The 12641-nt window shown below is 39.0% G+C and overlaps 1 protein-coding gene across 1 annotated transcript; it reads right to left on the bottom strand.

Annotated features, from left to right (window-relative positions):
- Positions 1 to 807: 807 nt before the first annotated feature.
- Positions 808 to 10461, bottom strand: LOC145652129 (uncharacterized). The gene is made up of 5 exons (XM_081701691.1): positions 10403 to 10461; positions 5121 to 5277; positions 3740 to 4780; positions 3479 to 3539; positions 808 to 1402 (listed from the first exon to the last, which is right to left on the bottom strand). Exons 2-5 carry the CDS (start codon positions 5260 to 5262, stop codon positions 1333 to 1335), a joined length of 1314 nt encoding a protein of 437 aa, XP_081557817.1. The 5' UTR covers positions 5263 to 5277; positions 10403 to 10461; the 3' UTR covers positions 808 to 1332.
- Between the last annotated feature and the right edge of the window lie 2180 nt (positions 10462 to 12641).

Below are 12641 nucleotides of genomic sequence, written 5' to 3'. Positions count from 1 at the left end.
TTTTGGATTTTTTCTTTATTTGTGATTATTGTACATTGTAAAACTGTTATAGGCATTTTCCCTGGAGAGATTAATGTAGATTAGTTAAGGTTAGTTTGGTTAATACTTTATGGTTTTGTTCTTTGGCATTGCCTTTGTCTCTTTACTGTCTCCCCAGCGCTAGAAAAGGACAATAATAGTGTATGTTTGTGACTTCTGAACCAGTAAACATCCATTTGCTTTGTCTATGGTGTGGAATGCATTTATTTCTCCGTACAGCCAGGGTAGGGAACTCTATAGTGTGGTGCACTGTGAACGTTTTCACCCTTTATCACGTCGGGCGGGGTCGTAACATTCTTTCTTTACTGTATGTTATCACTGTTTGAATGCAAGCGTTTGAATGCAAGATACCATATATTATATTGTTATATCTGAAAATAGAAAAACCATAACAGGTGGCTAAATGTTTTCAGGAGCAATGGCAGTGATGGTGTATTTACATTTACATATACATTTGTGGCATTTATCTGATGCTTTTATCCATGTGTGTTTGTCATCCACACTGCATGCACAAATCATCACTGTTTTTATGTTTGTAATGTTTTATACTGTGTGTGTTAACATGGTATAACATAAGCATGGAAACTGTGGTACTTTTATCTGAATGCACGTTTAACCACATTTTACGTAGCACATATGTAACTGCAACACACAATGTTCCAGTGTTAATATCAAATTAAACTGCACTACTAGTACCCATAGTAGTGGACATACTTGATCTTCAGATTAGGATTATAGTATTATTATATTAGGATTAGAATTACAGTATTATTGCACTTCTCGCATAATTTTAATGCCATTTGTTATTTTGAATATGCTATTAATAATCATAATATAACAAGTTCAATGTATATACTGATTTTCACAAACCTACAGAGGCTTCACAATGTAAAAACAAAAGCTCTAGGACATACAGAAGAATAGAAACGAGTAAAGAATAGAAACTAGATTTGAAGAAAAACAGGGTAGAGCAGTCACACAGATCCTGGGCTAGAAAGTTCCAGAGTATTAAAGCAGCAGCACTGAATGAGCTTTCTCTGTGAGATGAAAAGGAGGGGAAAACTTAGTTAAATAAATAAGGACTAGAATGTGCAAGGCTTTGATCATTTGCAGGCACACTTCATGCTTAATGCTGAAGGCAGAAGTAATTAGTGAAACTGCTGTTGAGCAACTTCAGCAGGAATCATCGTATTTTTAGAAACCAAAATTTTTTCTACAAGTTTCTTTTAGAAGGGCATGCTGTTTGGTATGAATAAGGAAAGTTCTTCTGCCATGGAGTGGCGGTTGGACAGCCTAAGAACATTCTGCAAAGTAGTCTGCTGGCATCACAGTGAGACACTGCGGGTGGATCTTCACAGACATCCTGTGAAATATGGCAAGAAGGGCACATGTGAACAGTGAGTTGTCAAAAAAACAGCATACATCAACTTGTTTATAAATACTCTCTTGAAGGCAAAGACCAAAGTAATAACTTAGACAATAATAAAGGAATTTTGATTCCATTATTTCCACATAATGATAGTGTGAACCAAATGGCTTTAAATTAGAGTTGCAAAAAATTACTTTGAACTTGAAATGTGAAAGCGTGAAAAAAAAAAAAGAAATGTAAACTTGTTTTTGAAATAAAACTTTTTTCTATTTCTTTTTATGATTTAGAAGCTCAGTTCAGAATTTAGGACAAAAGCAGAAATCCAGATTATTTATAACAGCTATAATATACATGCCTAGTACTTTTTGCAAAAGCTGCATGCATCTTTTTTTATCATGTGTTAAAACTGAAAAGACAAAACATTTATTTTTGGTAGCTGAAGTTGAAGGACTAATAAGTAATTTTTCTAATGATACTTCTCCACATGAACTGACATTTTACTGGCACCTAGTGGCCTGGATTTATATGTAATCTCTGAAGAATGCCTTTCATGTGTTTTATGTTGAAGTGGTTGCTACCAGTGCTGGCTAGCCAATTGTTGTAAGAAGACTGAGAACCCAAATACTGGCAAATGGAGTATTATACTTATTATTTATAACAAAAAGCAAGGGAGGGTGGATCCTCGTTGTCAAAGAAGCAAAAACTCAGGGAAGCAAAATGAAATCAGGACAGGCAATGGCAGAAAACAGCTAGGTAAACACTGGGATGGCCTTTCCAACATGGAAACGGCCAACAAGGACATATGTGTTCAGACTTACACTGAAGTGACCGGTTTTCTGATGAACAGGTAATTTAGTGTACCAATCTAAATGTGATGTGTTGTTTGATAGCTTTAGCTACAGTATGGCCATGAGCATACAGCAGTACCTAACCTTTTCTCCATGTGAGTGCAGAAAATTATCAAGATTGTAATTTTACTTTTATGTGCCAAAACTAGACTTTAGCTTTGGTATTCACACAAAAGGTGATGGTACCAAGCTCAGCCTACAGCTGATGGAGGTTATTGCAAATAAAAGTGTAACAGCTATAGAAGCTCAAGTCTCTAACCTCCATAATGTTACCAGCTAGTCTATCCGGACTTTGATTGTGCAAACAGGCAAAAAAATAATCCCACTAACACTACCTTGCATTCAGACTAAACACCTAGAATAAAATAGCTGTTTAACATTACATTGCTAATGTTACCTTGTAGCATGCATAGCAGCTTGCTACTTTACACAGGCAGTGGTGGCTCAGTGGTCATGGTACTCCCCTTGAATTAGAAGGTTGCCAGTTCAAGCCCTGCACCCCACTGCCAGGTTGCCACTGTTGTTCCCCTGAGCAAGACCCTTAGACAATGATGTCATTATTGTAGCTTGCCACTTCCAAGCCACTTGAGGCTTTATGTGACCTTGATTTGACCACAGGTAAGGTTGTGTTAGACACGTGGAGTATAATACAACAATGAAAACAATCTGATAAAATACACCAGTGCTCAAGAAATCATTTATTATTAACAGTATTCACAATACACAATTCTTCCTCCAGGACATGTAGTCTGCTAACAAGCTACTGTTGCTAAGAAACACAGTGGCAAAGATTAGCCTGTTGAATGAACCTGGCTCAATAATAAAGAAACCATGTATTTGTGACATGGTCATAGTTGTGCGTAGATCAAGGGTTTTATAACGGATTCCACTGTGGCTCAGAAACCTAGATTTAAAGACTGGAAACAGCTGCTTTGTAATGAAAGTTCTACAACATGCTTGGAAAAGGGGAGGTGAGGGAGGAGGTATTCCTTTGTTTGCAGTTTGCAACCTCACCACTAGATGCCAGTAAAGCTTACACACTGCTCCTTTAATATACTGTACGTGTAGCTAATTGAGTACATAAAAATACATATGTGATATATGTTTGATAGCATATCCTGACAAAAACGTGTGTGTGTGTGTGTGTGTGTGTTTGTGTGTGTGTGTGTGTGTGTGTGTGTGTGTGTGTGTGTGTGTGTGTGCACGTGCAAGTAAAACTTACCCCATTTCATTCAAAATCTTCAGGCAGGCAATGTCATCAGTGATATCGTCATCAGTCAGAGCTTTTAAAGCAGAACAAAATGGAGCAGAAATAAGATAAGCAGACCAACAAAGACTACAGAGCAGAATATATTTATCAAATCGTTTTGAAAAAAATACACTTCAAAAGGTAGCAAAATTCCATAAACGTGTTTCAGCGTTATGTACTGTAGAGAATTAAAATTTGCTTTTGCTAATTTCTCCAAAATGGAACCATACTTACCAGCGCAGTCCAATTGGCAGCGGTTTAGACTGTATATTGATCCTGACTTGCATGCTATATCATCACTTAGCTGAAATATTCCATACAGTGTCCTCGAGATGAAGCCATCTTCATCCATCTCCATCTGATCTACCACGTGTTCCTCTTTATGGATGGCTCTCTTTTTACGCTGCCAATTTTCTGAACTGCTTCCTGAAAAGTCATCACCCAAACTCTCTCCATAATAATCTGAAGAACCACTTTCACTCAGCATCCTAAGGAGGGAGTCATCTTGCTGTTGTCCTGAGCTGTCTGCCTGCATATCTTCAGGATTTAACAATATATATTGGAGTTCATTTGTCTCCTCTTTATGGATGGCTCTTTTTTCACGTTTCCTGTCAGAAAAGATATCACCTGAACCCTCCCCAGAATTATCGCCTGAGCCACTTCCAGAAAAGATATCACCCGAACCTTCCCCGGAATTATCACCTGAACCACTTCCAGAAAAGATATCACCTGAACCCTCCCCAGAATTATCACCTGAACCACTTCCAGAAAAGATATCACCTGAACCCTCGCCAGAATTATCGCCTGAGCCACTTCCAGAAAAGATATCACCCGAACCCTCCCCAGAATTATCACCTGAACCACTTCCAGAAAAGATATCACCCGAACCTTCCCCAGAATTATCACCTGAACCACTTCCAGAAAAGATATCACCCGAACCCTCCCCAGAATTATCACCTGAACCACTTCCAGAAAAGATATCACCTGAACCCTCCCCAGAATTATCGCCTGAGCCACTTCCAGAAAAGATATCACCCGAACCCTCCCCAGAATTATCACCTGAACCACTTCCAGAAAAGATATCACCTGAACCCTCCCCAGAATTATCGCCTGAGCCAAGCATCTCTTCTGGTAGTAGGTTTTTCTTCATCGCAGATAGGTCCTTTTCACCCAAGCCAAATATAGTAAGAGTGCGTATCAGGAGTTCAGGGTTGACATAATCGATGGATACAAAGCTGGTGTTGAACCAAGAGTTGTGCTCCACGGTACAGACAACTGCAGAAAAATGTTACAGAAATGACATGATAACCTTTAAACCACAGTTACGCATAAAATATTACACAAATTAATGTACAGAGATAGATTATGAAGTTTTATACATTTAGTATGGTATGAACTTGAATTGCATGAAGTTTATAGGAAATCATAAGAAACATAAGAAATAAGAAAGTGGGAGAGAACCTGGCTTCTGAATATTGTTTTCTGTATAATTATATTGAATTTATTATTCCTGTTTGGAAATTGGCTGTTTTATGCATATACACTACTGGCCTGTATCTGTTGTAGCCCCTCTGGCCTACTGTATCTATGGCAGTATCAAGAAAAATGAACTTACATTGAGTGAGTATGTCCTTGTGGTTAACACTGTGCAACTCAGGGAAGGCCTCCTGCAGTTGGGACCTCAGCTCACACTTACTCAGCACAAGTCCCTCACTCCAGCTGGAAGCCAACATTACCAGCACTACAACTGTCAGCATCTTCTCTGGCCTCCTCTGTGGACCCCAGAACAAAAAAGGGTTTTGTTTTTTGTGACCAAATGTATTAGTCTTCAAACAAATCAGTAAAACTCTAAAGTTTAGGTAAATTTGTTGTTGTTGTTTTTGTTGGGCATCTTCTCAGCATTATGCCTCAGGTGAGTGCTAACACCTGTTTCTTATCAAGACTGCATTATGGATTATACTGAAAATAACCTGTAAACTAAGGGGGTCTAGGGGATTGAGTTAATAATATTAGGCACTGTTATTATGAGTTTTCATTAATGTTTGATAAAACAGTGCTACAGGCATAAACTTCTTTTTGTTCTTTGCAATTACAGATGCTTATTTTCCCAGTCCTGGATAGAATTTTTAAAGTAAGTTTGATATCATATTAAAACAGATCATTTCTGCTTTTGTGTACTATGCAGAATGTTGCTTTTAAGTGGCAAAATTTATCAAGCAGCTTGAAACATGATTATATGAATAGTTAATATATTCCTAAAAAAAAATTCTAACATACTGTGATCAAACACAATTTGGACATTACACATTTTTTGGTTTACAGAATCTGGAGCCCCAGGTCCCACACTAAAACAGTACCATATTTTTGTCACTCTAAAAAGTTAACTTTCTATATCTTTTTGTAACTATGCCCTTGTGCAAAGTTCCAAGCATGCCCTTTATGATTTAAATTGCATTGATAGTCATGTCATCTCTATTAGTGTAATGAATTCCCTTTGGAACAAGGGCAAGGCGTAATGCATGTGCAGGGGGTGGTTTATTAATAAGGGACACACAATCACAAAGGGCAAAATGAACAGGGGCAAGGGGAAGATAACGATGTAGAACAACACATGAACTAGACAAACGAAAAGCACGGGTGATGACAGTGCAGCTAGCGGAACTGAAACAGGACAGACAGGCTAGGCTTACCAAATAATTGGTGGTGAAAACTAAACTAAGGAGCGGAACAAGGAAGTGCAGGAAAACAGACGATAGGGAAACCATGACAACAGGGACGCCAGGATGGCAGCCACTCCTGATAATTAGCAGTAGAATATGATTCCCTAAAAACTTCCTGTATATCCAAACATATCCAGATATAAATGATGTCTGGATATGTCTACATGTACAGTGTGTGTGTGTGTGTGTGTGTGTGTGTGTGTGTGTGTGTGTGTATATATATATATATATATATATATATATATATATATATATATATATATATATATATATATATATATATATATATACACACACACACATACATACACAGACACACACACACACACATACTGGATTTACTTGTCCTTTGCATAGCCTTCTTTAACACCAGTGTTTACAAGGTATTCTTTCTATCTTCCTTTCTATGTATTTGTGTTATTTTTGCTCTACCCAGTGTTACTTTGTTAAAACCACAAACATTTGCATTCCCACTCGATCTTTTGTGCATCTTTGACAGAAGACTTTGCTGGTTAAAGTTCTGCATCATACCTCTCAAAGACTTTTATGGAAGCACCCCTTATGTGGTGAAGCTCTGAAATGTGCTACCACTCTTTGGGAACAGCAGGATACTGTCTCATTAATGATTCAGGCCTGTATTTTGCCTTTCTACCATGCTGAATAATCTGTTAATAATATGTTAATCTGTTCCATATAGTCAGCCGTCACCTAGAGCTCCGGGCTAGTGGAGGTTATTAATATGCTGCTTTCTCCAGGCAAAGGAAGTTCAAGGCTTGTCTCTATCTGCACTGCAAAGGACCAGTTCTCAGCAAATCAGTCTTTCAGGAATAATTGACTCCAGTACAGCATTGTAGATCTGCAACTGATCCAAGCCCTTCATGTAGCTATGACAATCTGTCAACCACCTATCATCAGCCACTGCCTGAATGGAAGTCTCCTTGACCCATGTAAATGATTCATGAGCAAATTCTGTTCACCTAGCTAAACATCAATGGGACCATACTGAAGAAGTGTGTGGTGGACTTCCACAGGGTACTGCCATGTGCCACACAGAAGTCATGAGCACCCTCAACAAGCTTTTTCAGCAAGGTTTCTGTTCCATGCTTACTCAGTTAATTGTAGTCTACATCCATGACATCTTCATGTGCAGCTGTGGACTAGCCTAGCCCCAGAATCATTAATGAGCTGCAGCTTTTTGTAATGCTAGACAGATTCTTAATGAACTTCACCATTGTTGCTGCAGAAACCAGGCACTACAAAGACATAAAACTCATGATCCTGTTGCTGGTGGTATTCTGTGCACACAGACATGCAGGAATATGTCAAAGCTCTCAACATGTGTGTTGAAGTTGAGACAATTACTGACAAGAACTCTGGACAAGAACTCCCATCCATTACAGAATTTATTCCAAAACTCCAACCATTTCCACCAAAGGGCAATACCACCAGTCCTGTGACAAGTGATCGTTTTTCCAAATTCTGCCATTCCATCCCATTTGCCACTCATCTCATTCCCACTGTGTTACAGATGACAAAGGTCTTCTGCATTCCATTGTTATTCCAACACATTGTCTCAGACCAGGGACCTCAGACCAGGGGTTCTCCATGACACTCATCAAGAATATAACAGGCAGTTGGAGCAACTCAACCAGGAAGTTAGGCCTCCTGGTCATTGTGACAAAACATTTGTCACACAGTTATTTTGCCCAGAACTCTCTTGTCCACACTTTGATTTGACACTTTATCAGTTGCGTCCTGTGCCTTCTCTCTTTCTTTGGGCCCCTATTTAATAGGAAGCGACTGGTTAGGCTGATTCTGCTCTCTTGTCATCAACTGCCATGTTAGCATCCTGTGCCCTCGAGAGGTTTCCTGAGGGTTTAGTGGGTGTTTCTGTCACAGCTTCGTTGTCTTTTTATGTGTTGTATGATGCCATATTTCCCAGATTCGGTTCCTGCTGGTGTATACAATTGTGAGCTTTTTTGTTTATGTTTCCATGTTTGCTATGTATTAATACACACAAAGTGTGTACCTGAACCCTGTTTGAGCATTTTTGACTATTATTATTAACATTATGTAACAGGACAACAACCCCGGGAAGGGATGGCCAGGGCTCCAGTGGGTTTGTTGCCACATTGGTGAGGTTTCTGGTGGTTAAAAGCCACTGGGGGTGGATCCATTTGCAGATAGAGAATTACAAGGAGTGAACGAGGAACCAAAAATAAAAAATAAACACCTGGGAAGCAGAGCAGGTGCTACACCGTGCTGTAAACTAATATGTTTATAAACTTTATAAGGATGATCTGGGAGTGTTTGTGAATGAGTTGAGTAAAATAACAACCAAATGAAATGGAAAAGGAGAGAGGACAGAGCGGGTTTAAATGATGCTGAGACAGAGAGCTAGAACACCACACCCAGCTGGACAGAACAGGATTACAGGGGTGGTAGCTCTCATTAAGGAGACTGACAGAGAGGAATGCCGCACCCTACTGGACTGAGCGGGTTTGCAGGAGTGGCTGGAGAAAGCATCCCACACCCAAACTGACAGAACAGGTTTACACCACTGCAGGCACCTACTTCAAAGAAAAGTATCAGAGGTTCCCTCAACTCACCAGCAACAGGAGCAAAGGCAGGGAACAACTGAGCCAGAGCTGCGCTCTAAACACGATGCAGGATGAGAGTGAAGCCTGGCGGTGGATGGTAAGGGGATGTCTCGACACCGTTACAGAAGCCGACAGAGAGGTAGAAACAGCAGGAGAGACTTCTCCCCAGACACAACCATGAAAATAAAAAAAGAGGGAAAACTTTCCCTGACAGAACAACAGGTAAGGGAGAAGAGAACTCTTAGTCTACATAATGGTATCTTCCTACTCAGGATACCATTTACTAACATCACTAGTAATAGCATGTCGCCATCACCAAGACTTCACGAACCCTGGCCTGATTACTGATTGACAGTGTGCGATTACTGATTCACGGGACATGGCTTCTCCCCATTGGCCAGAGGCCCATACTGCAGGCGGGCCCAAACTGTTTTTTTGTTTGTTTCTTTCTTTCTTTCTTTTTTTCTTACTTGGTTTTGCTTACTGTGAATTCCAAGAGTCTCCCTGCGAAGCAGAGTAGTTAAATAGTTTCCATTGTTTTGCCACTTAAGCCGCATGTGTATAATAAGCAGTGATCAAAATAAAGGAGTTGGAAGAGGCCCTAAAGCAGATGTCAGAGATATCAGCAGAACAGCACTATTAGAGCAAAATCTTTAAGTGGTGGGCCACTCCTAAGACATGCCTAAACACCTGCCCTAGATGTGTGCTGGTAATGTCTGTGCAAACAGAAAAGATGAAACATGAATATAACTCAAACTTATCATTTGGGGGTGCACTGCTCTTGAGAGTGACGTGTCTAGGTAGAGTGAGTGAGACTGTATGTTTTGGTCATTTGCATGCACGATTTAGAGCATTTTACAAAGGTGACATGGAAGTTGAGAAGGAAATCTTTGAAAAACTTTGGATGTTCTAGGTATCCACTGTGGAGGAGTAAAGGTTTTTAAGATGGAATTGCGGAAAAGTGCTTCTTCCTCCTAAACACCTACCCAGATTACATCTAGATTACATTAGATATTCAATTTGATTTTACATTATATCTAGATTACTTTATATCTAGATTATATTAGATATAGATTACATGAATTGGCAGGAATGTTAAAGTACATGCATTCAAAAGAGTTTTATTATTTGTCATTATTTGTTCATTATAGAATTATAGAATCATTTTAACGGCTTCTGAAAAAATGGCAAAAAATAAATAAATAATTCGGTATACAAGATATCAATGCAATCCTTATGTTTACATAAGAAAATCATGAAATGTGAAATTTCATAATTAAGATAGAGAAATAATTGAGAGAAAAATAAATAAGAATGATTTAAAAGAATACTTTAAAAAGAAAAACAAAAATATTTCTTTTTAAATATGCTGTGACAATTGATTTAATTTATTTAACACTCAAGTAGGTACAACCTAAAATAACAACGGACTGGACGTCAACGTGCTTAAGATCACTTCCAGAGTAATACTACATCAAATTACAATAATTATAGATTTTAGTACACTTCCAGCATCTATACACTACATGACAACAACCTATAAAATAGGCAGCTTCGTAGTTAGGTTCAGCTCTTACCCTTGGTGTGTAGGTCTGTGATGAGAATGTAGCTCAGTGAAGATTATTCTCAATCTTCATCAACCTTTTAATACAGTGTGACAGGTTCCACTGCTTATAAAGGCAGATGTCACGTGACAGAGCATCACACCTAGTAAGACTTCATTCCCTTATCCAAAACCAAGAACACATGGTTACTCTCTAGAAACAGATACACATCGGCTACAGAGTGGGTAACAGGGCTGTCGTTCGTGTTTTGCGAGCTTCATCACTGTTAAATAACCGAGTCATCTGACTGCTCCGAGCATTTTATCTTTGCAACTGCCTTGTGTAGTCTGCCACCAGATCAAGAAGCCTTTGTTTGTTTAGTTTAACTTGGTGAAGGGATGGTTTTGGTCATTTTTAGTTTTCAGGATCAAAACCATAGAGAACATTAAAAATCCACAAATAGTGTAAATCAGCTACATTGAGTAGTTTAAGAGGTGCCCAGCTCTGGTCCTGGAGATCTGCCACCCTGAAGAATTTGCTCTAACCCTAATCTAACAGACCTCACCCAGCGCTGGAGCTAGGTGCATCAGAACTGCTCCCAAGAGGGCAGTCCTTGGAGTGGGAACCTGGTAATACGACATTAAGATGTAATCTTAAGGAAGCAGGCAAACATACCATAGATAAGAGACATTTTACAACATCACTTTGAAACCTTTGTCAACTTTGAATTTACTTATGGAGTAGCGAGCTAAAGAAAGAACAGGGTTCGGCGTGGTTTACACTCCAAATATTTTGCATTGCCTTCATTCCTGCTCATATTCATCATCTTCCGAGCCTTGACAGGATGGAGGGAAGCCTGTCGGTGTTTGAAGAATTACCACCCAAGAGCTCCACACGCTATGACATTTTTAATGTTCACACATGCTACATTGAGGCACTGGGGTGACTTTGGCAAGGTTAGGAGCCAAAGGACTTTGTGGGGTCACTTCTTGAAGTGTTAGTGTTATATGTTTATATGAAAATACCATTATAGACAAAGTTTTTAATTAAAAAATGTAAAATTTATGCAAATGACTTTTCATAGCAATAACCAGAAATTGCCCTAATCCTTTTAAGTGTCCTGTTAAATACCATATTGTAACTTTATTCAACCTTTATTTTGCTGTTTCACTGTTTAATTTTGTCTCTGCTCTGTTCTCTAATGTTCTAGCCTGTGCTGCTCCGTCATCTCTGCTGTTTCTAGTCCTGTCTCTCTTCTACTGGACTGTTACCTTGATATAGGTGTCCTGATAGAGATATCAAACTGTGTTGCCTTTATAATGTAAATGTTTTGTTATTATTTATACAGCAGCCAATTTGCACACACTCTATCAGAAGTCTCACATTGTGAAACCAAACTGTTCGGCCGTTACTGTTGCATGGGATAAACTGAAGATGTCAGGGTAAAAAAAACAAAAAAACTGGGCACAAGAACTACCAGCGCTGTGTGATCAGAGTGGTATCATTTAATGCTTTTGTGAATATACTGACACGCAAACTGTACCTGCCCTCTCGAGTGATTTTAATCTCTTGCGTTTTGTGCAGCAGCATACAACATTTTGTAGAACCCTCCTAAGGGCACTAATAAGTGAACAGGAGCAGTACCTTTGGTACAGCCCTCGTAAGGGCACTAATAAGTGAACAGGAGCAGTACATTTGGTACAGCCCTCCTAAGGGCACTAATAAGTGAACAGGGGCAGGGCCTTCGGAGCATGCGGCCCTTTTCCTGCGCACGCTACTGAACTAGGGCCTGGCTTGCTGGACGCTTATCCAGGACTAAACTAAAATGTCAGGAAACATTTGAAACTGTTTATCTTGTTCTAGAACATTTGAATTTGGTTGTTTACCCCCCAAAAACTGAAGATTTATATATATATATATATATATATATATATATATATATATATATATATGAATGAGCCAATAGATTACTTGTACAGTAACTGGTAAATGTATTTTCAGAAACCTAAGAACACAGACAAAACATTTTTAAAAATCATAAATAAATGACTAATCAAACTAATTATACTAACATCGTGTGCCTATAGAAAAGTACATTTTGGCTTGTGATCAATATCAGCACACACCAAATTGGAGAAATCCTTATTCCCCAAAGGAAGCAACCACATTGTAAGTGAGTGAAAGTTTCTTTGCGCTTCGACCAGTTACGGAGCTGAGGTGTGAGCGAGAAAAGGTTTCTTTGTGCGTTGAGCACGGTTACAGAGCTGAACTC

The sequence above is a fragment of the Electrophorus electricus genome, chromosome 18 (assembly GCF_041902795.1).
Source record: "Electrophorus electricus isolate QZ-2024a chromosome 18, ASM4190279v1, whole genome shotgun sequence".
NCBI classification, from domain to species: Eukaryota; Metazoa; Chordata; class Actinopteri; order Gymnotiformes; family Gymnotidae; genus Electrophorus; species Electrophorus electricus.
This window is presented reverse-complemented; position numbering and strand designations above follow the sequence as displayed.

Coding starts and splice junctions, on each gene's coding strand:
- LOC145652129 (XM_081701691.1), bottom strand. CDS start 5,262: ATGCTGACAGTTGTAGTGCTGGTAATGTTGGCTTCCAGCTGGAGTGAG. Junction 3,540..3,739: donor CTGCCAATTGGACTGCGCTG/GTAAGTATGGTT, acceptor CTGCTTTAAAAG/CTCTGACTGATGACGATATC. Junction 1,403..3,478: donor AAGATTTTGAATGAAATGGG/GTAAGTTTTACT, acceptor CATATTTCACAG/GATGTCTGTGAAGATCCACC.